The sequence below is a fragment of the Nannobrachium achirus genome (genome assembly GCF_963921795.1).
Source record: "Nannobrachium achirus genome assembly, chromosome: 10".
NCBI lineage: Eukaryota > Metazoa > Chordata > Actinopteri > Myctophiformes > Myctophidae > Nannobrachium > Nannobrachium achirus.
The window spans coordinates 53,882,347-53,909,835 of NC_137819.1; the positions used below are offsets into that span (position 1 = coordinate 53,882,347).

The following is a 27,489-nucleotide window of genomic DNA, read 5'->3' on the forward strand; positions in this document are numbered from 1 at the left end:
AGTGTGAAGTGAGCAGTGCTATTTGAGTTCATTTCATTAAGCGTCCAGATGTATAGGCCACACTTCATGTCCCCGGACAAAGTCAGATGTTGGAGCTTAGCTCCTTCCAGGAGCACCTCTCACATCATAACCAGTTAGAAATAAAAAATGTGCATATACCCTCTACACAATTAAACTTTACGTTGGTTTGTTGTGAGAAAACAATGTTTCATCTGGGGACCCCCCAAAATAATTTGGGGACCCCCCCTGGGTTGAGCCACAGGTTGAGAACCACTGATCTAGATGATTGTGTGTTTTTTTTTTAAACAAATGCAAGGGTGCCAATACTTTTAGCCACGACTGTATACAATTCTGGAAACTTTGTGCTTGTCCTGTAACATGCATCGAATGGTTTCAGCCAATACCTGTGCTTCAGTGATGGCGACACATGCAACATCCACTTTGTTAGAATGAGCAATATGTTGTAAAGAGTCATATCAGGCAAAATCACATTCACGGTTGCATCGTTTATTTATCAAGAAACATAATATACAAGGCCAGATAAAAGTACTGCAAAGTAGACAAAAAGGGAAACAATCTTTGGTTCTTGTCAATCATGGACATGGTGAGTCTGTAGTGTGCTGTGTGTAACCGACCGTGGAAGAGATGTTTGCGTTACCAAGTTAATAAATCATTAGTGGCTGAAATGACCTCACCAAGTAAGTAACCCAAGCATCATGTCTGTGGAGTGTTATGAAATTAACATTACATTGACTGTGTCTTACTGTGATTTACACACAATCATACGCCACCCAATCCTAATTTGAGCAAAAGCATTCTTTTAAATCATTACAAATTCCTTTATTTACCTGTTCCAAAGGCTTGATCTAAAGTTCTTTGAGTGCCAGTGTCACACGCCCAAAGGGTAACAGGTAGAGTCGCCGAAATGAAGCTCGCCGAGAAACGGGGGGTGCGTTCGGAAATGCACACCGGGTGTGGCAACGGTGCGGGAGTCTTACTGGTAGTCTTAATCTCACAGTATCATAAATGTTAATGCTAGCAACAACAAACATGTAAAGTATTCTATCAGTACTACTGCCAAGACCCGAGGTCGGTGTCCAACAGCTTAAGTAATTTGCCAAAAAATACATACAGACTGATTTACAAAAGATGGACTTAACTGGCCTAAAATTTAGATTGAAACTGAAATTGGTCACGTCGTGACCGCAAGAAGAGCCAACAGACAAAGGAAATCGACCGATACAAAGCGAGCAAAGGAAAAAGAAAATAATTAGGAATGGAAAGTTATGCTGATAGCCAAATTGGGATGTCTGGAAATAAGACGTTTCTCTGTCTATTTTTCCTCCTCCTCCTCTCTCCCTCTCCTCCTTCTGTCTGTCAGTCTGCATTGAAGTTTTGCTTTGACATTGGAATGTGTTCTTATTAAGTCACATCTACTTAATTTGCACTGTTCATGTGTTGTTAATGTCAGCTGTTATTTGCAGCTGAACTTACTGTTAAAGGAGTAGTTCACCCCGAAAATGACTTTTTTCTATTGATTACTCACGCCACAGAGACTTGAGTTCAATAATATTTTTTTTCTATTTGTCGCATTCCTAAGGCAATAATTTGATTACAATAAATGTACCTCCATTGACCCAAATGCATAGGTCCCCATCCGGAATCAATGGGGGTAAATGTACTATTATAATTATTTTGGAATGCGACAAATACAAAACAAATATTATTCAACTCAAGTCTCCGCGGCGTGAGTAATCAATAGAAAAAAGTCATTTTGGTGGTGAACTACTCCTTTAAGTTAAAATGACCAGTATCCACCTGTAAGTGCACTGTGGATTTAATACAGTACTTGGTTTCAATAAATGAACCCAATACATTTTACTACATGGGTTCAAACTGACACAAAATATTGAAAAAAAAAAAAAAAAAAAATGGGGAGAAAAATCCTTTTTTTGGAAAAGAAATACTTTTTTTTGGAAAAAAATACTTTTTTTGGAAAAAAAATACTTTTTTTTGGAAAAAATACTTTTTGGGAAAAAAATACTTTTTGGGGAAAAAAATCCTTTTTTTTGGAAAAAAATATTTTTTTTGGAAAAAAATACTTTTTTGGGAAAAATACTTTTTGGGGAAAAATACTTTTTTGGGAAAAATACTTTTTTTTATGTAGGTTGCTATGGTTTAATATGGTCTGATATTAGGTTGCTAGGGTAAACACTGTGGTTGCTAGGGTAAACACTGTGGTTGCTAGGGAAAAACTGCCCGTTGCTAGGGTAAACACTGTGGTTGCTAGGGTACATATTTATGGAGAAACACATCTTGAGTGTGTTTGTTTAAATGTTTGTTGACAAAAATGTCTGTTGACAAAATGTTTGTTGACATTTGTTGTCCATAGCAACGGTTATGGTATAAAAAGATGAAGTGTCAACAAATCACTTCAGTTGATCATCAGCATCTTCAGGAGGAGGTCCATAGCACTGAGAGCAGCATACCACCTAATATGGCTCCATTCCGACATGTCTCCTCTCCGATATGTCTCCATTCCGACACTAAACCTATCACTTACCCTAACCCTAACCCTAACCTCTGTGGAAGTGTTGCCACTTGCCACTCGGAATGGAGAGAGCCCCCCCATATAACTGAACATGGTCGTGCTTCTAATGTACAAGCACCTAGAATGTTCAAGTTGAAAAAGATGAATACAAGTTGTATACGACCTACAATGTTCAAGTTGAAAAAGAAGAATGCAAGTTGTATACGACGTACAATGTTCAATTTGAAAAAGATGAATACAAGTTGTATACGGGATAAACTGAACCAGAGTGGAGTTGGCAAACGTGGAGAAGAATGGGCCTGGCTGTACTTGAGGTCAACATATGGCGATGACGCCAACGTCAAATGGATAAACGCTGGACGGGAGACGGGTGAGCCCTATGACATCACAGTGGATCATACCAACGGAACAACCCAGTACATAGAGGTCAAAGCAACCAAGAAAGTTAGCTATCAAACCAGATTTGTTGCAACACACAACGAACTCAAACACGCTAAAAAACACAACACTGAATTCTACTTTGTTGTCAACGTGCAGGCAGAGAGACCAGAGCTGTACCATGTGAATAACTGGCATAAGCACTGGGCAATTCAACTGACGGAAGCTGAAATGCCAAAGAAGATCCCTTTTGTAGCAGATCAATTACTCATTGATGTCACAGTGGTTCATACCAATGGAACAAGCTATCCAACTGTCATCAAAGTACAGGAAGATGGGAGGATGTGGATAAACTGGTACCCCCTGATGAGCGAGCCCTTTCATTTCAGTGAACATTCTGAACAAATCACTTTGCTCACTTTTACAGGACCGACCAGTTCAAATGAATGGTTCAAGTTCACCGCTCATGTTCCACGCAACATGGAGGATGTACCCAATGTACTAATGTATCCATCCATCCATCTTCAATGGAATGAGATTTCCAGATTTGGAGATAATATAAACCTTATTATTTGATCCACCACAGGGTCTCTTCCCAATGGGACGTGCATCGAGGACCTTCCTAGGAAGGCGCTCGGGGGGCATCTGTACTACAGTAGATGCCCGAACCACCTAAGCTGCCTCCTTTCCAAGTGTAGGAGCAATGGTTCTACTCCAAGTTAAGTCTCTCTTGGGTGACTTAACTTCTCACCCTGAAGGAGATACCGTACTAATGAGATGAAAATGGTACGTAATGGTAAGCAATAGCATTTTCATCTCTTTATCAGGAGTGGGACTCTGCGGTGGCCAACTACTTTTCCCTCATGTGAGATCCAAGACCCTTCCTGCAACCCCCCCAAACGGCCTTTTTAAGGGCCACTTCCTCTCCTTTTGCTGTGACCTGGCCGTGGTGGAGAGGCTTAGTGATTCAGTGACTCTGGGACCTATGCTGGTGGAGGTTGATCCTGACAGGTTTAACCACACCGCATTGGTCACAGGAGAGTCCAAACTAACAGCAGCAAAACCTCTTTCTTTAATTAATGAGGTGTGAACTAAGGAAATGTTACCATAGTTTAACAAATCACACCTAGTGTGAAGTGAGCAGTGCTATTTGAGTTCATTTCATTAAGCGTCCAGATGTATAGGCCACACTTCATGTCCCCGGACAAAGTCAGATGTTGGAGCTTAGCTCCTTCCAGGAGCACCTCTCACATCATAAACAGTTAGAAATAAAAAATGTGCATATACCCTCTACACAATTAAACTTTACGTTGGTTTGTTTATTGCTGAGTGAGAAAACAATGTTTCACATTAAAGCTGTACTGTGGAAGCTGCTCAACTAGTGGTCAGTAGCGGTATTGCTTTTTTCGGCCGGAGTCGCCGCGGACCACCGGAACGGGGGTCCGCGGACCCCCGCGGCCGTCGCGAGCACCTCCGCCTCGCCGATACGATTCCGTAGAGCCGTCTCCCATCATTTTTAGACCAGGATTGAGGGAGTAGCAAGCAAGATTCCTTCACCAATGTAAACACAGTTGCTGAGGGAAGCTACTTCCTTTAGAGACAGCAAGACTCGCTGTGATTGGCCGGTGGTGTATGATCGGCGCTGTGATTGGCCGGTAGTGTATCATGTGGGAGATGACATCATTTTGCCGGGAAATTCTACCCCCCTCACAACTCATAGAAAACATATAAAGAGAAGGCTTCAGAAGCTGAAAATAACAGAGTGGGGGTTCTAAAACTTTAGCGATTTAACAGTTAGGACAATTTTAAGATTTGTTTTATAAAAAAAGTTACATGGTATAACTTTAAGTTAATCATCTGGGACCCCCCAAAATAATTTGGGGATCTAGACGATTGTTTTTTTTTAAAACAAATGCAAGGGTGCCAATACTTTTAACCACTACTGTATACAATTCTGGAAACTTTGTGCTTGTCCTGTAACATCGAATGGTTTTAGCCAATACCTGTGCTTCAGTGATGGCGACAGCAAAACTCCAGAGAGGACAGACGTGTGTGCAGACGAGCAGCAGCAGAGCATGACAGGGGGCCTAGTGACATTGAAAGAAACGAACTGAGTATACCATATAACTATCCTGAGTGACTTGTGCACCAGTGCAGAACCAGCCTTGGAGAGACGGGTCGTGTCCAAACTACCTCCAGCCTTCCAGAGGGTGACGTACCTGGCCGGGCTGTGTGACGGCGATCACAGTGTGACGAGCCTTTTCAACTCAGGAGGCAAGCGTATGCTTGCCTTTGTGTGTGAGTACCGTCTTATGTCACACTGCCACGAATCCTGTTAGCCTTCACGTATAAAGCGCCTGGTGGTGTAGAACAAGTTATCTGGCACTCTCCCTCCTGTGCTTGCAGGTGTACCGAAGTAGACGGGAGAAGTGATGATGTCCGGCTATCCATATACACTCCATTGAAGACATTGGGTCCACTGGGTGGTTGCTCTGCTATAACGAACTGAGTAAAAGCACTGTAGCGCTCTGCGCTTGTATACTGACACGTAACAAACGAAGTAATTGAGTAAAAGTACTGTAGCGCTCTGCGCTTGGCCTGAGTCTTGGCCTATAGTATGATAAGAGAAATAGAGTTAAGTGCTTGATTAAGGGACGCACGGTGCCCGTTGGAGTTTTATTAGTGTCCCCACTTTGGAGGATTTAGTATTTTAAATATCTGGTTTTAGTATTCGTTGTCCTATTAAAGTTTATACTATTTCGCTATTTTTAAATATCCCTTTACAATTCCCGGCTCAGTGGCGCTCCTAGTTAGGGCTTTTTTCTTTCTTTTGTTTGGGTTTCTTTTTTGTGTTATTGTTCTAATGGCGAAGATGCCCATGTATTAGGGACCAATAAATTTGTACTTTTGTATCCCCCTGAGAACTTGTTTGGTCTCCCTCTCTCTCTTTGGGGTTTACATTCCCCAGGTTGCTCTCTCAGTGTATATTACGAACCTGTGTTGGCCTTTATTAAGAGACCTCTTTATGGGTCGTTGGTTAAACCAACTGGCGTTGTCCGGCAACAAATCTTGAACATTTTGGTATAAATTATTACACAGACAAATAATGGTAATAGAGTCATTTTATTAACATATTGAGAACTTGAACTTGAGAGTGAACTTGACCCAGTTTTGAACGCTGGTTGTTAATGTAAGACTTGGCCAGTTTACATAATTGACGTTGTGTCGGCAGGACGCGAGAGAGCAACACGAGAGAGACCAAACAATTGTAGCTACATTGCTATTCACTGTGACTGCTAACAATGATGATGATGCCCGTGTACCCGGGAGCCCCGTGGCTGCCCAAGTTTGCGGGAACAGAAGGGGAGGAAAAATATAAAGAATGGAGGGATCAAATTAAAGGTTTATTAGGCACACAGGAGATGACAGAAGTAAAAAAAGTGGCTATTTTGTTTAAAACTTTAACGGATGAGGCTAAGCGGCAAATCGTTGTACTGGAAGAAGGCGAGCGAGACACGGTGGGAAAAATCTTGAAATATCTTGATAACTTGTATAGAGAAACTGTTCCAGTGTCTAAAGTACGGTCACAGTTCTATGGTTGCACTCAGCGGCCGAGCGAAAGCATTAGTGCATATATTCTAAGACTTAGGGAATTATGCTGTAGGCTGCGGCGACATGATCCAAACACGGCCCCCTCCGATATCGTCTTACGAGATCAATTGCTTATGGGGCTGTCCGAGGGTCCGCTGAGCCAAGCACTACGAGTATACGCCCGGAGAAATCCAGATGATGGTTTTGCTGAACTACGAGCAGAGGCCTTATTATTAGATACTGAGTATGGGGATATGAAAACGCCTGAAGTAATGTGCCATGCTGTTAATCCCACGCCTGCTTCTAACCCCTCACAGACGAGCGACTGGAAACAAACTGAGACAGGAGATCATGGAAGACGTAAAAGTGCAAATGCAGGGACTGACGAATGAACTGATGAGGGAGCTCCGCCCGGTGCTACAGGCTGCTGCCGCTGCTGTACCACCCCCGCCGCCTGAGCGTTCACAGGAGGCTGCCACAGCCGCACCTCCGCCGTATAATCGCCCGTATGAACCGGCCCCCTATGCCCCGCCGCCAGCACAGCGTTACGCACCAACGAGTAACCGGTATGTGCCCAACCGAGGAAATGAGTGGGATGCAGAGGGTAGACCCATATGCCGCCAGTGTAAAACTGCGGGCCATATAGCGCGGTTCTGTAGAGGGAACCAGCCGCCGTTAAACTAAAGAACCCGGTTGCTGGAGTCCGAGCAGCCGGTGTCAAACACCCGTTAAAAGGGGTTAGGGCTAATGAGGCTTTTGTGGGTGAGTGCCCACTTATTAAAGTTACCATGGAGGGAGTTCCATTACAGGGACTACTAGATACTGGGTCACAAGTCACGCTCATGCAACAGAGCCTATTCGATCAATATTTTCCCCCCGCTAACTTGGGACAAAATCCCTTGGTGTTTAAGTTAAGAGCGGCTAATGGCCTTGATATCCCGTACACCAGTTATGCGGTGTTGGACATGGAGTTGGAGGGAGTCACTGTGCCAGGGAGGGGGGTAGTAATCGTAAAAGATGAACATTGCACGCACCCTTTAATTATCGGCATGAATGTCGTTAGTGCATGTTGGGGCGTTCTATTTAAATGGCCAGGCCAAACTGCTTTTTCCCCTAAATATAAGAAAGCGGTGTGGAAAGACGCGTTCGCCGCTTGTAGGCAGATAGAAGCGGTCACTAACGAAGATGGATCCCTGGGCTACGTGTGGCCTGCCGGTCGCCGACAGATTTGGGTGCCTGCCCGCAGCGAGGTACTTGTGTGGGGCCGTGCGCGCCGGGGACCTGCCGGTGGTGACTACGAGGCCCTGCTGGAAAATACTACGAATAACCACCAACTGGGGGTGGCACGAGCCGTAGTGACTGTGAAGGGGGGGCGTGTTCCGGTGCGCCTTTGTAATCCCCATGCATTTAGTGTTCGGGTGGGCCGGTATCAAAAGTTAGGGAAACTGTACCTCGTAGATGCTGTGGATGTCCGTGGACAGCGAGACCTGAGCCTGTCAATGGGAGAAGATGGCGCGGTGGAAGTGGCGCTGGTGAGCGCCGAAGAAGACGAGCTGGAGCGCACCTTACCACGGGAGATGCAGGGTTTGGCGGACCGACCCGACCTACAAGAGGGGCAACGAGATGAACTGCGGGAAATGCTGTCCACCTGGGAGAAGGTGTTCGCTACCCATGACGAGGATTTCGGCCGGACCGACACCGTGCAGCACCAGATTCCTACCGGAGACGCGGCGCCCATTCGTGAGCGACACCGGCCACTGCCTCCCTCGATGTATAAAGAGATGAAGACGCTGCTGAGCGGTATGTTGGAACAAGGAGTCATCGCAGAGAGTTGTAGCCCGTGGGCCGCACCAATCGTGCTTGTCAAGAAGAAAGATGGAAGTTGGCGTTTTTGCGTTGACTATCGTAAACTGAATGCTGTCACTCATAAGGACGCCTTTCCGCTGCCGCGCATTGAAGAGACACTGACGAGCCTGACGCAAGCTAAATGGTTTTCAACATTAGATCTGGCAAGTGGCTATTGGCAAGTGGGAATGGACCCGCGTGACCAAGAAAAGACTGCATTTACTACACCTCTCGGCCTGTTTGAATTTAAAAGAATGCCGTTTGGGTTGTGTAATGCCCCTGCCACTTTCCAGCGACTTATGCAACAGTGCCTTAGTGGCCTAGTAACAGAGTCCTTGTTAGTTTATCTCGATGACATTATTATTTACTCACCTGACTTCTCCTCCCACCTACAGCATCTTGAGACCGTGTTCCAGCGACTGTGGAAACAGGGGCTAAAACTGCGGCTGGACAAATGTAAAATCTTGCAACGGGAGGTGAAGTTCCTGGGCCACGTTGTGGATCACGAGGGAGTGCGACCCGACCCAGACAAGTTGGTGGCCGTGAGGGAGTGGGTCACTCCTACCACTGTCCGTGAGGTTCGTGCGTGGTTGGGGTTTGCTGGATATTATCGCCGGTTCGTGCCGTCCTTCGCCGCGGTAGCACGGCCTTTAACCAGCCTCTTAATTGGCATTCCAAATGATGTTAGATCACACCAACATAAAATAATGTGGACTCCTGAATGTCAGAGCGCGTTTGATGCGTTGAAAACAGCGCTAACCCAGGCCCCTATACTGGCGTACGCCGATTTTAACCAGCCATTTGTGGTTTATACGGACGCCAGTAGCCATGGCCTGGGTGCGGTGTTGTCACAGGTCCAAGAGGGTAAAGAGCGGGTTATTTCCTACGCAAGCCGGAGTTTGCATCCGACCGAACAGAATGATGCGAATTATAGTTCTTTTAAATTGGAACTCCTAGCCCTTAAATGGGCTGTGACTGAAAAGTTCAAAGATTATCTTACGGGGGCTCAATTTACCGTGTTTACGGATAATAATCCAGTGGCGCACCTCTCCACGGCACGGTTAGGTGCTGTCGAACAGCGTTGGGCAGCACAGTTAGCCTCCTTCACGTTTGACGTCAAGTATAGGCCGGGGAAGAACAATGCCAATGCGGACGCGCTGTCCAGATTCCCTGTGCGCACCGAGGCTGTGGGGGCGGTGGAGTTAGTACAGGGAGAAGACGAGGCGGGCGGGCTGAAGAGGAGCGAATGGAGGGATGCACAGCAAGCGGACGATGATGTTGGGCGGGTGGCTCGGTGGGTGGAGAGAGGAGCCCATCCTGCGTTGAGCGAGAAGAGGAAGTGGACGAGGGGGGTACAACAACTATTACGGTAGTGGACGAAGTTTGAGTTACGAGAAGGCGTGTTATATCGCAGAGTGACTGACCCGTATACTCGTGAAGAGTACTGTCAACTTGTTTGTCCAGGTCCCCGACGGCACGAGGTGTGGAGAGGAATGCACGAAGCAGCTGCGCATGCGGGAACAGATCGGACACTGACGCAGCTACGACGGCGGTTCTATTGGCCAGGCATGGAGGGGGAGGTACGTCGGTTCCAACAGGGATGTGTCACCTGCAGCCTACAGAAGGTTAGAGTAGAACCCAGGGCCCCGTTACAGCCATTTAATGTGTCTTATCCCCTAGAGGTTGTTGCGATTGATTTCCTGACCCTGGGGAGACCAGCCGATCCATGGCAAAATGTTTTGGTAGCGACCGATCTATTTACCAGATATAGCTGGGCTATTCCAACTCGCGACCAGACAGCCCAGACCACTGTCCGTGCCCTGTGGGCTTATGTTATTCAGCCTTATGGGTGTCCTGTCCGTTTTCATTCGGACCGGGGCCAGAACTTCGAGTCGGCCTTGCTCCAAGAATTGTGTAACGTATATGGTATTACTAAGAGCCGTACGACTCCGTACAATCCGGCCGGTAACGGGGGGGTGGAACGGTGGAATCAAACGTTTTTGAATTTATTACGCTCTTTGGATGCCGATAAGCGGGACCGTTGGGCAGAACACCTACCCGAGTTAGTACATGCTTATAATAACACGCCACACAGCGCCACTGGCTACGCCCCGGCCTTCTTAATGTTTGGTCGTCATTTGCGGCGCCCAGTAGACGTAGAGTTGGGGGTGTTGCCATCCCAGCCTAGACAGAGGGTGGGGGACTGGGTACAGAGCCACCAGCGGTGTTTAAACATGGCTTACCGCACTGCAGAACAGAAGATGGGTGGGGTAGCGGACCAGCGGAAGCGTAGTTATGATCGTAGGGCAGGTATCCCTCCGCTGTTGCCAGGGGAACGGGTATGGGTACGTAATAGGAACAGACAGGGACAGGGAAAGCTGGCTCCCTGGTGGGACCCGGAGCCCTTTGTGGTGTTGGGTACGGTGGGCGATGCGGGGCTGGTGTACCGTATTCAACCGGAGAAGGGGGGGCGGGATCGCACTATGCACCGGAATGCTTTAAAAGTGTGCATAGCTCCTCCACGAGAAGCAGTGAGACCTGAACCAGAGCCCGAGGTGAGGAGCCCAGCAATTCCGCAGTGCTATGGGTTCTTTCCTGTGGGGCCCCGGCGTTCTGCTCGGGTTAATTTAGGACAGCCGCCAAATAGGTATAGTCCAACGTAGTGTCTTTCGCAAGGGACTGCTAACGTAAAAGTAGGGGAGAATGTAATGGGGTGAAAGAGGGTACTCCTATTTTTTTGCTTTTTTATTTTTGTATTCTGGTTATACATGCGGTGTTTATTTCTATTTATTTCTGTTGAGTACACACGCCTTGTATGTTTTGTTTTAATGATTTATTTGTGTTCTCTTTCTCCCATGCGTGTCCCTGTTTTTGTGAATGGACTGGACTGATGTTCCTCGGACATTGTGTGTAATGGTTCTGGGTTGGATAACTAGGAACAGAGACTCGACCAATGGGGGTGGGGTGACGTCACTGCGGGCCAATGGGGAGCCGGCATGGGGAGTGTCGCAGAGTATGAATGAGAGAGCAGACTCAGTTGACAGCAAAACTCCAGAGAGGACAGACGTGTGTGCAGACGAGCAGCAGCAGAGCATGACAGGGGGCCTAGTGACATTGAAAGAAACGAACTGAGTATACCATATAACTATCCTGAGTGACTTGTGCACCAGTGCAGAACCAGCCTTGGAGAGACGGGTCGTGTCCAAACTACCTCCAGCCTTCCAGAGGGTGACGTACCTGGCCGGGCTGTGTGACGGCGATCACAGTGTGACGAGCCTTTTCTTTGTGTGTGAGTACCGTCTTATGTCACACTGCCACGAATCCTGTTAGCCTTCACGTATAAAGCGCCTGGTGGTGTAGAACAAGTTATCTGGCACTCTCCCTCCTGTGCTTGCAGGTGTACCGAAGTAGACGGGAGAAGTGATGATGTCCGGCTATCCATATACACTCCATTGAAGACATTGGGTCCACTGGGTGGTTGCTCTGCTATAACGAACTGAGTAAAAGCACTGTAGCGCTCTGCGCTTGTATACTGACACGTAACAAACGAAGTAATTGAGTAAAAGCACTGTAGCGCTCTGCGCTTGTACACTGACACGTAACAAACGAAGTAATTGAGTAAAAGTACTGTAGCGCTCTGCGCTTGGCCTGAGTCTTGGCCTATAGTATGATAAGAGAAATAGAGTTAAGTGCTTGATTAAGGGACGCACGGTGCCCGTTGGAGTTTTATTAGTGTCCCCACTTTGGAGGATTTAGTATTTTAAATATCTGGTTTTAGTATTCGTTGTCCTATTAAAGTTTATACTATTTCGCTATTTTTAAATATCCCTTTACAATTCCCGGCTTAGTGGCGCTCCTAGTTAGGGCTTTTTTCTTTCTTTTGTTTGGGTTTCTTTTTTGTGTTATTGTTCTAATGGCGAAGATGCCCATGTATTAGGGACCAATAAATTTGTACTTTTGTATCCCCCTGAGAACTTGTTTGGTCTCCCTCTCTCTCTTTGGGGTTTACATTCCCCAGGTTGCTCTCTCAGTGTATATTACGAACCTGTGTTGGCCTTTATTAAGAGACCTCTTTATGGGTCGTTGGTTAAACCAACTGGCGTTGTCCGGCAACAAATCTTGAACATATAAATTATTACACAGACAAATAATGGTAATAGAGTCATTTTATTAACATATTGAGAACTTGAACTTGAGAGTGAACTTGACCCAGTTTTGAACGCTGGTTGTTAATGTAAGACTTGGCCAGTTTACAGTTGCATCGTTTATTTATCAAGAAACATAATATACAAGGCCAGATAAAAGTACTGCAAAGTAGTCAAAAAGGGAAACAATCTTTGGTTCTTGTCAATGATGGACATGGTGAGTCTGTAGTGTGTAACCGACCGTGGAAGAAATGTTTGCGTTACCAAGTTAATAAATCATTAGTGGCTGAAATGACCACACCAATGACATTAAGTAACCCAAGTATCATGTCTGTGGAGTGTTATGAAATTAACATTACATTGACTGTGTCTTACTGTGATTTACACACAATCATACGCCACCCAATCCTAATTTGAGCAAAAGCATTATTTTAAATCATTACAAATTCCTTTATTTACCTTTTCCAAAGGCTTGATCTAAAGTTCTTTGAGTGCCAGTGTCACACGCCCAAAGTAGCAGACCTGCAATCTCACGAGTCACACAGAGTCACGTTGTGAGCTTGAATATCAGCAATTTTTGGCAAGCGGCAACAACAGGCAAATAAGTATAAATCAGGCTATAAACTGAACACACATGTACATGTAGGAGTTAATGGCTAATGAATATACATTCCCGGTTAAGTGCTTGTGTCAGAATGCCACAGAACAAAACCACACGACAAGGGTTGCATAGAGATCCTATAACATTCTCGTATACATTATACCAGTACTACTGCAATGACCCAAGGTGGGTGTCCAACAGCTTAAGTAATTTGCCAAAAAAATAATACTGACTGATTTACAAAAGATGGACTTAACTGGCCTAAAATTTAAATTGAAACTGAAATCTGTCACGTCATGACCGCAAGAACAGCCAACAGACAAAGGAAATCAACCGATATAAAGCGAGCAAAGGAAAAAAGACAATAATTAGGAATGGAAAGTTGTTCCAAATACAATACCTTCATAAATGATCTCAAGTATGAAAAATAAACTGATTTATTTTTATAGTGGTGTTTTTCCAAGATACACACTTTAAAAATTGTAAACAATAAATACAATCCACAAGATGAGAAGCACAATGCAACTAAACAAATCAGAAAAAAGAAACGTCTGCAACCCTAAAATGGTCTGCAAATTGATACAAACTCAAACTTCAGGAAGATGTGATGTTCTTACAAAACTTATACTGCCTGAAAAAAAAAATAAGCAAACCTAGATCAAAATGAAAATGTAATTTCTAAATTTCCCCAGATCACTTGTGATTCATAATGAACATGCCATCTGCAAGTATTGTACTGACTAAATACATTAATAAATTGACACCTGTATTGAAGCCAAGGTTGTGCTACTAGGCCTTTACAATACTGCAAACTACAAACAATATCCGACACACATGAACACGTACAGGTGGAACGCATGAACACAAATTACATAGGAATGGACTATTTTCTGTGACTTTTGCCATCCTGAGCAGCATTGACTCTCTTATCTTGCACAAATATCTCTGCAGTTTGCGCATCATGCGTGGAATGTGAAGCAAAAAAAAAAAGAAGAAGAACAGGACAGAAACAAGAGATGCAGGATAAGATCTATCCCTTCAGAAGGCACAATCTCCCCTTCGTTACCGTGAAACCCCAGACACATTCGGAAGGACACGAGTAAACTCTACCACCATCGCTGTCAAACCAGATAAAAGCAACAACTGCTACTGAAACGGCGCTTAGTAGCAGAGGCTTGCACGCTAGCGTTTGTGTGTGCACGTGTGTGTGTGTGAGACTAGGGCTGCAAGGCTCAGTCTTGGGCAGTGAGAGACTGGGGGCATGCCTCTCCCATTAAACCCTCTGTGTCCAGCTCTGGGCCACAGTGACAAGAATGAGAGCAGGGCGTTGCGTCTGGGGCGGGGAGGATGCTGGCGACCAGGCTGGGCTCCTGAGGTAAGTCCGTTGGGGGCGGAGAGGGGGAGTCGGCCCTGGGGTCCTCCTGGGCTCCGCTGAGGTTCTGGACCTTCTTGCTGAGCTCGTTGCGTTCCACCTTCAGCGCCCGCCTCAGCTTCTCCAGCCGCTGGACTTTCCCCTGCAGGGCCTCGAACTCACGGTCCCGCATGGTTTTCTGTGCAGAGACAGTCAGTGGAAAAAAAGAAAGAAATGCAAGCCCGTATTGACATGTCATCCACATGCTGTGCTATTCTATATGTTTTGGATTCATCTGGAGTAGGGATGGGACGATATGAAAATATCATATCATGATTATTGTGACAAAAGAAATTGCGATTTACGATATTATCGCGATAATCACAAGCCATTATCCTGGGGTGGAACATTTGCCAAAAAATAGCAGATCTACAAGCTCACAACACATCGCGACACATTGTGAGCTTGTAGATCGGCACCTTTTTGGCAAAGACATTTGATAAATTGAAAAAAAGACTATATTGTAAGTAACTTTTACCAATTATAGAGGGTTTAACACCTTCCAAGCCCCGGCAGAACCCCCTGAACCCCGGTACTGCCGTGCAATCAGCAATTTATTTATAAACATGTTTTAAAAAAGCAAAGCACGAAATCATAACAACACAATCGGATCGCTCCGTGCAAGCCAGCAAACGGAGTTTTTTTTGTTGGCCAACCTTATTTTGATGGTCTAGAAGGCAGATCTCCTCCGGTCATTAACATGGAGCGATACGGGGAAAACAGCGATAATAAACAGCACCCAAAAATACAATCCGTCTTCTGTGCACGCACATTTATCTAATCCAATGCAATCCATTCATTCCGAAGGCTTGATTTCGTCTGTCGTCTGATGGAAAAAGACAAGAGGGTGCGCTAGCCAGCCTGCTCCATACAGATAACAAGGGGCCGTAATGGCCGCTCATGGACCCAGTGGCAGAGCCAGCCGATGACGTCATCACGTTTCTGACTTGATCCCATTGCACAAGGTCTCTTAAAGAGACAGAGCACGGCCGGCAACTGTATTTTTCAAAAAATTATGATTAATTTCATAAATTACGGGAAAGTACGGGAATAGACGATCGGCTAATTGGTGGTCGAGGCAAGTACGGGCAAGTGCGGACGGCTTTGAAGGTGTTAAAATGGTACCGGATATGCAGCTCGGCAAATAAAAGGTGAATTGATCCCAGTGCATGACGGAGCACGATATCACGATAAATTAAAGCTCCAAAATACGATTATCGTGAGTGTTTTTTATCACGATAAACAATAATAATCGCGTATCGTGCCATCCCTAATCTGGAGTGGCTTACCTCCTCTGCCATCTCCAGGAGAGCCTTGTTGCTGCTCTCCCATCTGGAGCGATACATGGTGGTCTCCTTCTCCAACTTCTTGATCTTTTTTGTCATCTGAGGATATACAATTACACATAAAAAGGAAGGTCAGCTCTTGAGAGGCTATTTCTTTCTTTAACCCCCCCCCCCCCACACACACACACATTACCTTCTCCATCTCCTGTTTGAAAGTGGTGAAGACCTCATTGCTCTTGGATAAAGTGGTTTGAAACTCCTCAAACTTCTCTGTGTAGAGTGACAGCTAGGAGGGGAGGAGGAAACCATGAGGGTTGGTCAGGTACAATCACATCAGAATATTTAAAGCTCCCTCCAAAATGTTCTCAACAAACCATCTCCACTGTGGTTGTGGTTTGAAATGATTTCACACTGCTATGGAAACCAGAGCAGAACGAAGTTCACTCTCCTCCACATGGACTTATAGCTCTAAAGCTCTAAAGGTTGGCACTGGAAAACATGGAACAGCAAAAAATACTGGAGCGGGCTTTAGCATAGCCAGACCAGACTAGATCAGAGCATAAGATCTCCAGGACAATCAGGCCTTTGTTTCAGGGAACCTAAACACAAACACTACAAAGAACTTATTATAGTAGGCCTGTAAAATAAATATCAGTATATTTGCTTCAATGACACCTCTACAGATTGGCTGTCATATAAGTAGTTAGATTATTTCATTCACGTAGATGTTCTGTTTCTTTTGCATAGATGCTATGTGTATTCCATAATGTTATTGCTTTATCTGCATGACCTTGCCCTTAGGCATCTTACTGGTTATCATTACTACTAGTATCACTAGTTCTACAAAGGGTCCAGTCAAACCTGTTGCTTGAGGTGGACCTCCTGTTGTTTCATCAGCTCACACATCCTTTGAGACTCCACTGCTTCTTTCAGCAGCTGAGAACAGAGAACCCCATCAAGGAATTAGGGGACAGAACATGTGTTTATGTACAGTATGAATGTATGTATGGCACGTGGACGACTAACGTACAAACTCTTTTTCTCTGTCGTGGCGTTCCTCAGACTCCTTGAGCAGCTCCTGGGCCTGATGCAACTTAGCGTCCACCAGCTGCTGCTGGAGATCCTTGTGCTTCACCAACTTGTCTATGTGCTGGGACACGCACACGCACGCACACGCGCACACACACACACGCACACACACACACACACACACACACACACACACACACCATAAACTCATACTACTATTACCAATGTTTTGCTAATATAAACGCTCATCTCGACTTTCTGCTTCATCTCTCTCTCACCTAAGGCAGTGGTCCTCAACCTGAGGGTCGGTCCCCAAAATATATATTTTTGGGGGTGGGGGGGTCCCCAGATGATTAACTTAATATGCAACATTGTTTGACAAAACAGCATAAAGTTTGAGTGTATGGAGGGTATCTGCACATTTCTAAAGTGACAATTTGAGGACTTTTTAATACATCTAAAATGACAAATTAAATATTGGTCAAATTGTCAAATATTAGAGGCAGAAATTGTGAAAATGGTCGATCTACATGCTCACAACGCCTCATGAGCATGTAGATCTGCTCTTTTCACAATAGAACCGTGTTATACAAAATGTAATGCCTCAACTCTTAGCGCTCCAGTTACAATATGATTATTTTGTGGGCAGCCTGAAAAGGTTGAGAACCACTGAACTAAGGGGTCTTCATCATACAAAAAAAAGCCCCCCAAAATTTGAAGACAACAATTCCCCCCGACAAGGGAGGCCAGAGGAAGTACCTCCTCTCGCAGCTTGTACTGTTCTATGAGCTTCTTGAGTTTCTCAGCCAGCTCTGTGTTCTCCTGCCTGAGGCTGGCGTTCCTCTCGTTGTGCTGCTCCATCTGCGCCTGGATGTCGTTCAGGGTCACCTGGAAGTGGGACGTCACCTCCTTCCGCTTCTCCTCCTCCAGCCGTGCCCTCTGCACACCTTCATCCTGGGGGGAGAGAGGAGAAGAGGGGGACCGCATGAAGATGGCCAGGGGTGTCGCACCAATTTCTGGGCCCTGGGTACAAGGATTCACTAACACTTTGTGCTTTAACTATTGAAAAATAGCAGATATACAAGCTCACAGTGCGGCACAGAGTGGCTATTTTTCAAGTATAAAATAATTAAGGCCCCTCCACCTTGGGCCCTAGTAACTCAGTCCCACTTTTCCCCCCTTGTGATGGCCCTGAAGATGGCTTCCACGGCCCACACCGGTAACTGACCGGATAGCACACTGACCACATCTAAAAAGAAAAAAAAGACTCGAAAAACACAATTAAAAACATTCCTATTGCAAGGACACACGGTCAGTATGCAGACCCAAAGTGGTGACCTTTTTATTTTTGGAGCGGTGAAAGCGCTCCCAATAGACAGGTATGTCCGTGGGTATGTGGCTGGGTGGCTGGCTGGGTGGCTGGCTGGCCGTGTCCGTAGCCTGGCAATACCTTGAGTGGCCACACACAACACACTAGTTAAAGGAGGGGCGCTGTTTTGTGCAGGCCAGGCACACTCACCACTCACTCACAGGCACAGTTTACAGTTTACAGTTTAGGCATTTAGCAAGCTGCTCAGATTCACCGCTCCACTTCGAACCGAGGTTTGATTTTTAAATCCAACAGCAGCTCATCACGGTCATTGTGTCTTTGAGCTTCATGCTATGTTTCTGTATTTGCGTCTTGACTGTGCTGCTTAGCTTAATTAAAGGACTTTTTTTCAATTGATTACTCACGCCATGGAGACTTGAGTTCAATAATATTTGTTATAGCATTCCTAAGACCAAAATGTGATTACAATAAATGTATTGATTCCAGAATGGGAGTAATCAATAGAAGAAAAGAGGGTGAACTACTCCTTCTAAGATTAAGAACCATAATGTACAAGACGTGTGTAACACATGTATCTTTTTCCTAACTAAATGTTTCACCCCAATCACTGTGATTTGGTTGAGAGACGCTCATTTGCGTTCAGATGACAATCTATGCTGTCCACTACGGCTTGCCAACTCAGATGGCGCGCTTTTCAAAGTGCGAGGACTTGGGCTGTCGAGTGCGGGAACTCACTCACCTAGATAGCAACTAACAAGCCTCAAGGTCTCGTTATTGAAGTGCCTGCCTTGAACTCGAATCTCAAGTCATAGTTTCTAGTAAAGCTATTTTAGTCTGTGAATATGATGCACACCCTTTCACCATTTGCCCACTGATTAGGAAGTTAGCAGTAGCAGAAGTTGGGGGGGGGGGGGGGGGGGCGCAGTTCAGGCCAAAGGTGGTACTGCAGCTGAAAATGCTCAGAGCCATTCAAAAATGAGAGGCTCTCTATTCAGGAGTGGTAATTTAGCCTCAAACCTTTTGAAAAACGTTTTTGGGACATAGACAATATGACATAAATACTTTTTAAATGCATGGTGTATCACCTTTAAAGGCAGCAGTTATCACAAACACACACTAGGGTAGAGATACCCTCACAAAAACATGCAGTAATCCTGGTCTCTATAATGCCTCCCCCTGGCCAGCCGGGGCGCCTGATGGAGGGGAATGGAACTGGTTGGAATAAAGTGTTCCTTCCACGCGCTCCCCCCCAGAAAGCTCCCCCCTGTCAGGTGATAAGAAATGGCTTGCTCACTCCTCATGCACTAAAGGAAGCATGAGCTCAGTTCGGGGCCCTCCCCAGGTTGGCAGAGGGAGAGCAGGATTACAGCTTAGGCAACTGGCAATCACAACAAACACAAAACAAAAATTTTGGGGTGTTGAACATGTTTGTCTTTTCCTTTGTGTAATGTCAACTTCAACTAGACCAGGTCAACCTGGTTGTGCCAGACCCCCTGTCTGTCATCATCATTTATGACATCATGCCTTTTATAGGCATGTCATCATCATGTCATCATCATATATACCCTTTATATAGAAAACCCGGACAGACCGACATTTGCTTATGTAGGCCTACCCATTTCATGGGTCTGGCAAAAATATTACATAACTATGAGCACAACTTTCAGACTTTAGAGATAGAACTGTAATTCGTTCATTCCATACTTTCTCCAGACCTGCAGACCCTGCACCCTGTGATGTGTGTGTGTGTGTGTGTATGTGTGTGTGTGTGTGTGTGTGTGTGTGTGTGTGTGTGTGTGTGTGTGTGTGTGTGTGTGTGTGTGGAGTACCTTGAGTGTGCGGTTGTGTCTCTGCAGCTCTCTGCAGAGGCTCTCCAGCTTGCTGCGGGCCAGGATGGCCTTGCTGTGCTCGCTCCGCAGGTTGTCCTTCTCCTGCACCAGCTGCGTCTGCTTCTTCTGCAGCGCTCGCATCTGCTTCTGAGAGTTACGCTGCTCTTCCAGCTGCCACACACACACAGTAATGAGAGTATAGTATTACTGTACTTGTGAAAACATTTGATTTTACTGCGGTAATTTTTGAGCGGTGGTAAACCGCTCCTAAGAGTGGCTGTGCGTGTGTCTGTAGCCTTTTTCCTCAGCGTTTTGCCATAGTAAAATGTGTGTACGTAGCATCATGTTTGTCTAGTGATGTCATATGTCGTATGTCTGTAGCCTTTTTCCTCAAAACGTGTGTGTGTAGCATACCCTGTACATCCTAGACTCAAATCCTAGTCTGAAAACGTTATGCAAGCACGACCACCGCTCACTTCACATTGGGTGTGATTTTTTAAATACCATTTATACTAGGTTTACAATTTTTTTTGTGTGTGTGCAATTTGTAGGGTAACGCTAAAGCCTGAGTTGAACCTAGTTGCACACCAGTGTCACACGCTGTACATAGGGCGGTCACGATTATGACACTTTACATGACGATTAATTGTCACTCAAATAATTGCGATTAACAATTTATCTACAACCTGAGAAAATTCCAAATGCTAGTAGGAAACATTGCGTGCACAGCTCATATGACAATAGCTGTAGAAAAATGTTCTATGGCTAGAACTTGTGATAAAGTTGTTGGAAGGTGCTCATTAGTCAAAAAAGGGGGGAAATCATCAATAGTCAAAAAGAAAAAGATTCCATGCTTGCTATAGCTATCACACACACACACACACACACACACACACACACACACACACACACACACACACACAATACCATTTGTAAACATATGTATCCTTCTTAAAGTCACTCACTTATACAGCAGTATTTTATCTACAGTAGCAAGCTCACATACACACACCCTCTCTCTTTGAGACACACGCCTCCAGTGCAAAATCAATCACTAATGCAGGATGCACAGAATGATGCAGTTATTTCACACAGTACATTTCTCCCTGTGGGTTACAAAATAGCCCTAGGACACAGAGGACGTACAGTATAGCACTGAGTTCTGCATTGCACCACTGTGTCTGCCTGTGTGTGTAAGCACCAGCGATAAATCAGTACCTCATTTCCATAAGTCACTTTGTGCTCAGCTGTCCAGTCTGAGCCAAAGTAAAGATCCTTCAAATGATCTAGCTAAAATCAGTTATAATTACTCACATTTCCAACCTCTGAGATGATTGGATCTTGCCAAAACAGTTCAATGTAAAGTGCAGGCACCTTAAGAGAACTCGTGCTGGATCAGGAAGTGTGATGTAGGGATGCGACGATATAAGATTTCATATCACGATTATTGTGACCAAAGAAATCGCGATAATCAAAATATCCCCAACATCCATAATCCTGGGGCAGAATATTTGCCAAAAAAATAGCCGATTACAAGCACACAACGTGTCGCATTGCGACGCGTTGTGAGCTTGTAGATCGGCTATTTTTTGGCAAAGAGATTTTGTAGAGAGTGAAAAAAAGACTGTATCAAGTACATACTGTATATTATAAGTAGGTTTTACCAATAGAGGGTTTAAGTGGTACTGGATATGCAGCTCGGCAAACACGTAAACGGTGAATTGATCCCAGTGCATGACGGAGGACTTTTTCACGATAAATTAAATCTCGATATGATTATCGCAATGCTTTTCATCATGATAAACGATAATATCGCTTATCCCGTCCCATCCCTAGTGTGATGTCACAACAACCTTCTCCAGCACTGACACAAAGCAGACCTTTTAGCAGAAGCACTCACCAGCTCAGCGTACTTCTTACACAGGCCTCCTAGCTTCTCGTCGGGGGTGCTCAGTGTGTTCAGAGTCTGCATCAGAAGAGTGATCTCTTTACCTAAACCACACAGAGAACATGACGTCATAACACCATCGCTCCATGTGACTGAGTGTAAATATAGCATAATATATTACATGGAGTATAACAGCATTATGGAAAAACTGGGTTGTGCCTCTAGAGTGAAGTACCGTATTTTCCGGACTATAAGGCGCACCTAAAAGCCTTTAATTTTCTCAAAAAACTACAGTGCGCCTTATAGTCCAGTGCGCCTTATATATGGATCATTCATTGACATTGACATTCCCTTTAGCACAGCTCCATCTGTTGGATGCATAACGCAACAGTAGCGTCTATTATGTGCGCCTTATAGTCAGGTGCGCCTTATATATGAAAACAGTTTGAAAATAGACCATTCATTGACAGTGCGCCTTATAGTCAGGTGCGCCTTATAGTCCAGAAAATACTGTAGTCAGATTACCCCAGTGACTCACTCTGGGCATTTACTGTTTCCACCACTCATTCCAGATGCAAAGAATAACATGCTATGCTATGCTTTACTCCACAAACTAAACATTCAGATGTCTGAAAATGGACAAAGTTCCCCCTTACCAGACATATATGTTCTATTTTTGTTTTGTTATTTAGTCGTTATGCCAATTCCCTCAGGGCTCTTTGCACGGGGACACTTTGCAGCAACCCCACAAGTGGCCTAGGGGTGGGTTTTCAGTTATTATTTTCTTCTAATCCACCTTGGATGTCAGTAATGTAACATTAGTGCAATAAGGACCCCCTCGAAAATGAGATGGTGCGTCTCAAGGGGTTTATTCTTCCAATAAAGGTACCATATCAACTTAAATGCAAGGATGTTTTCCACTTCTGTGTTTGAGTGAACCTTCATCCTTTCATTTAGATGACCTTGTTCTGTTCCTGTCAGTGGCTTGATGACAATAACCAGTGTACAGAGTGGTCTAGACATGTATCTCCCAGCTTGATATAATGCATAAGGCCAGTTGGCCTTGAGGATATTGCAAGTGGTCCACAAATAAATGGCAAACACTAAGATTTGAATTATAATATAGCTAACAAATATTTTCAAAATTGTAAAAGAGAAGAAAAAGAAAGTGGGCCCTGACCCAGAAGAAGTTGAGATTCACTGCATTAAGCCATGGATCTCCATGGGATACAAAGTGTATCTCTCGCGCTCCAATTCACACTGTAAAAAAAAGTGTTATTTTAACTCTGAGTGTGTACAAAATATAACCAAATCCATTTGATGGATGTGTACACACCAGGGCAGGAAATTCACGGCGGCCACGACGGCCATGGCCGTCGTTGCCCCTCTCTTTGGCCGTGTGCACCTCGAAAAATGACATGCCCAAACGGCCAGTGGCCGTGGTGCCCTGGCGCCCACAGCAGTCCATTAACTGCTTTTTACCGTTTTTTCCTCTGCGCGATTTTCAAGTCATTACGGTAACAGCAGTGCGTGGTTGGTTGAGCTGCACACATGACCAGTAGTAGATTCCATTTACGCTAGTAGCAGCATAGAGCATCGCAGCGGATTCCTGGGGTCACTTAATATTCCCCATTCATTTTCGCCATAGACTTTTACAAAAATATTTATAACAATTATGTTAAGCCTCGAACCAAGCCATCCAGGATGGAGGTGAATCATGACCATATAACCTTTTTTTCTATGAAAAGAACATTTTGAAAATCGCTAAACAAAGGGTAGTTATTAAATGTAGTATATCAAATAATGTAATATTGATATATGTTTTCACATAGGATCAAATGTTATATGATCATGATTCACCTCCATCCTGGATGGCTTGGTTCGAGGCTTAACATAATTGTTATAAATATATTTGTAAAAGTCTATGGCGAAAATTAATGGGGAATATTAAGTGACCCCAGGAATCCACTTCCGCTGCGATGCTCTATAGCAGCCGCCGCATAGTGGAGCCGCCGGAGTCCCGCGACACAGTGTTTTACAAGTTACAACACAAAAACATCACCGGGCTAAACAGGAGTTTTATCTAACGCAGCCTGTTGAATAAATCTGCTATTTTTTCTACAAGCTTGATTATTTTCAAATAGCCTAAATAGGGCTAAAGTGGTTCATGTATGTTTAATAATATTATAATTTATATATGCAAAGTAATTGGTAACTAAAGATTTCAAATAATTGTAGTGGAGTAAAAGTACAATATTTGGATCCGAGATGTAGTGGAGTAGAAGTGTTAGAAATACTCAAAATTACAATAAACAATTAAGTACAATACTTAAGTAAATGTACTTAGTTACTTTACACCACTGCACATGGCAAAACAGAAATAAACAGGTTATTGATATTTATTTAATTGAAAGGTATTACATTAAACCTTAACGTTTAAGCTAAATTAATTATGACTGTGGCGTGGACTTAAAATCATTGTTTTAATGATGGCCTTCCTGCCCTGGCACTTGGCCTTTGTGCCCTCAAAAATTTGACAACACTAAAGGCCAACTGGCCTTGCCCCTAAACTGACGAAATTCTAGGCCTGGTACACACTCAAGAGTTACAGACCCATACGGGTCCATTTGGTTTCCCAGGATTCCCACTATCAATTAGCTGGGGAGGGAACCCCCTGGAACCCTCTCAATGACCCTCGAGAATCAGCGCCCTTACCGAGTCCCTTCACTTTCCTCTTCTCCTGCATCTTCTTGGGCTCCTTCTCCCCTCCCCCTCGTCCTCCTCTGCCGCCGTTGACCTTGTCCTCCCCCGGCTTGCCGTCCTCCCTCTCGCTGGCCAGCAGCAGGCCGTTAAGCTCGCTGCCGTGGGACTGGCCGTTGGCCAGGGCGGCCGAGTCCTCGCCCATCACCTCCATGCAGTAGGTGCTGAGGATGTCCTCCAGCTGTCTGCTCAGCTCGTCCGCCATGTCTTTCTGGGACATCACCGGCACCGCCTCTGGCACTGGACAGACGGATGGACACATGGATTAAAAGCCATTTAGGCCTGAACGCAAATCTGTGTCACTTTAGATTTGAACCACTTTAACCATTATTTTATGCTTTGACTATTAAAAATTTGAAGATATACAAGCGTCATATTTTTGACCCGATTCTATAAATGTCTTCTAAATCCTTCTTCTAAATCAGTGGTCCTCAAACTTTTTCATGTCAAGGACCTCCAAAATTACATGTATTTGGCAGCGGACCCCCATCACAAAATATGTTGTTCCAGAGACCACCCAGAAGCAAATATTTGAGTTAAAAATGATTTTTCAAAAATAGCAGATCTACAAACTTGCAAGCTTTTAGGTCGGCTATTTTTCACTATTTAAAGCATTAAATAATTCTAGGCCTAAATGGGTTGAAGCAAAATAAAATAGCACAACTTTTCTCCCCAATGTAGTCTTTATTCCAGTTGATTCCTCCCCACACACATTTCTGTTTTGCCACTGCTGTTGTAGCCTACCGGCTCACCTACCAGTGAGGAGCCCACCAGAGCCTTCCGTCCTACTCCTCTGTGCCACCCCAGCCCGTAGCCAGATTACATGCAGCGACAATTATCACCTTCCCTCCCCTTAACATGTGCCAATTGTGTTCATGTGTAGACCATTGACAAAGCCGGATGCACCATGGTGGATCTGAACTTTACCACTGCGCCACCCAAGCAACTTGCATGGCTCAGTAAACCCCACTAAAGTAGCTTTACCTTCAGACTCGGCCCCATCGCCCTGTGGAGGTGTGTTTGTCTGCGGGGTCTCTGCCTCAGGCTCAGACTCTTTAGGACTGCTGCTGTCATCAGGAACGTCAGGAGCATCTTTTGCAGTAGTCGTAGTCAACTCCACCTCTCCTGTTGCAGGTGGTGTGTCCTGGGTAACGGACTCTTCCGTGTCTTGCTCTTTCATCTTTTTTTCACCCGGCTACAGTATCAAAAGTAATGTCAGGAAATGTTATGAAATGTGGGAGGCAGCGTAGCAATATTGCGACGACCCATTTGCTTGACGCCGGTGAATGCTAACCCAAACCTAGCCGCAAATTGCAACACTAGATTTTTTTTATAATCGGATGAATCTAGGGTTGCAATACCTCCCATAGAGATTCAATGCATCAAAACAGTTTTTTGCTATCTGATTGTATTAAACGACTTCAAACTCACCAATATTGTGGCTCTATGGAAAGCTTGGAATTTACTCTTTCTATCTGCAAAGTGTTTGTTTCAGAAAAATCCACAGTAGACATGTTATGAGTTACTTTCTATCCAAGAAATTTGGTTCAGGTGATAATTTTTTCTAAGTCCTGGAGTTTGGAAGCGCTCGTGGAAAATCCCTCAGCGGTCCCGTGACCACCTGGTTCAAAATGTCACATTATGCAGGAGGCAGCAGGACGTTGCGCTTCCGAAGTTCAACACTTAGAAAATAAACCGCGTCTGCTCGGATTTCTTGACAGAAAATAAATCATAACAATTATGGTGGATTTTTCAGAAACAAACACTTTGCAGATAGCAAGAGTAAATTCCAAGCTTTCCATAGAGCCGCAATATTGGTGAGTTTGACGTTGTTTAATACAATCAGATAGCAAAATAACGTTTTGATGCATTGGCTGCCTATGGGAGGTATTGCAACCCTAGATTCATCCGATTATAAAAAAATCTAGTGTTGCAATTTGCGGCTAACCCAAACCCTTATTCGAACTAATAGGACATTTCTGTATTATAAATCCGTGTTTTGAGTGGTCTTGTGTAATATTGTAAATGTATCTAAAATATATGAAAGTTTCAAGAAATAGGCTTTATGAACGTTTCAAGAAAATTCACTTTGTTCTATTTTAATTAGAACATACAGATTTCACAAATAATGTTACTTGTTTCAAACAAAGTAATTAACTCAAATTATCAGGAACTACAATAAATAAAAGACAAGGTGGACGTTCAGATAATAACAATACATGACAATATATATCTTACAGACATGAAATGGATAGATAGATAAAACATCGTGATAAGGCTTTAAACTCAGTTAAAAGTCACTTATTGTAATAACCCCACCTGGCTGGCACACGTTCAATACCAGATCAATTAGTTTATTTGTTATTAATGACCTTTAAAATCCAGCTTACTAAAACCTGCTATAGTTAAGTAGCCAGTGTTAGCTGGCTGTGGCTATGTTAGCTCATGTCAGCAAACAAGCTAAGGAAAACATCAGTGGAGTGCACGCAAAACGTGCTTCAACGTTCCACAGACATGTTAGTTGGCTGCTGAAAGAGCACGGAGCATTGCTTTACCTTGAATAGTGTCTCAGTGAGTTGTTGTGTGATAAATGTGATGATGTGCAGTGCAGCTTTCAGTTTCCTCAGCAGCGTGAGTAAGAAGCACCAGCAGCGTTCCGTCAGCTTCAATAATCTCTGTGTGTTCGTCAAGTCTCTCTCGTAAGCGTTTCACTTCCGGTCGAAGGACATTGCAAATGGGAGTAGAGTGGAGTATTTTTTTTTTTTATGAATGAAAATAAATTACAGTGAAACGGCACTTACTAATATGATGTAATATCATTATGTCGTAAACTAAACAACTGTTT

At 44.4% G+C, this 27,489-nt stretch overlaps 1 protein-coding gene across 1 annotated transcript; it reads right to left on the minus strand.

The window, feature by feature from the left end:
- Positions 1 to 12,551: 12,551 nt before the first annotated feature.
- Positions 12,552 to 27,284, minus strand: LOC308292120 (alpha-taxilin-like). The gene is made up of 11 exons (XM_080734376.1): positions 27,200 to 27,284; positions 25,629 to 25,839; positions 24,600 to 24,884; positions 21,897 to 21,988; positions 19,997 to 20,167; positions 17,597 to 17,791; positions 16,839 to 16,958; positions 16,670 to 16,744; positions 16,002 to 16,094; positions 15,812 to 15,907; positions 12,552 to 14,661 (listed from the first exon to the last, which is right to left on the minus strand). Exons 2-11 carry the CDS (start codon positions 25,822 to 25,824, stop codon positions 14,344 to 14,346), a joined length of 1,641 nt encoding a protein of 546 aa, XP_080590502.1. The 5' UTR covers positions 25,825 to 25,839; positions 27,200 to 27,284; the 3' UTR covers positions 12,552 to 14,343.
- Positions 27,285 to 27,489: the final 205 nt, after the last annotated feature.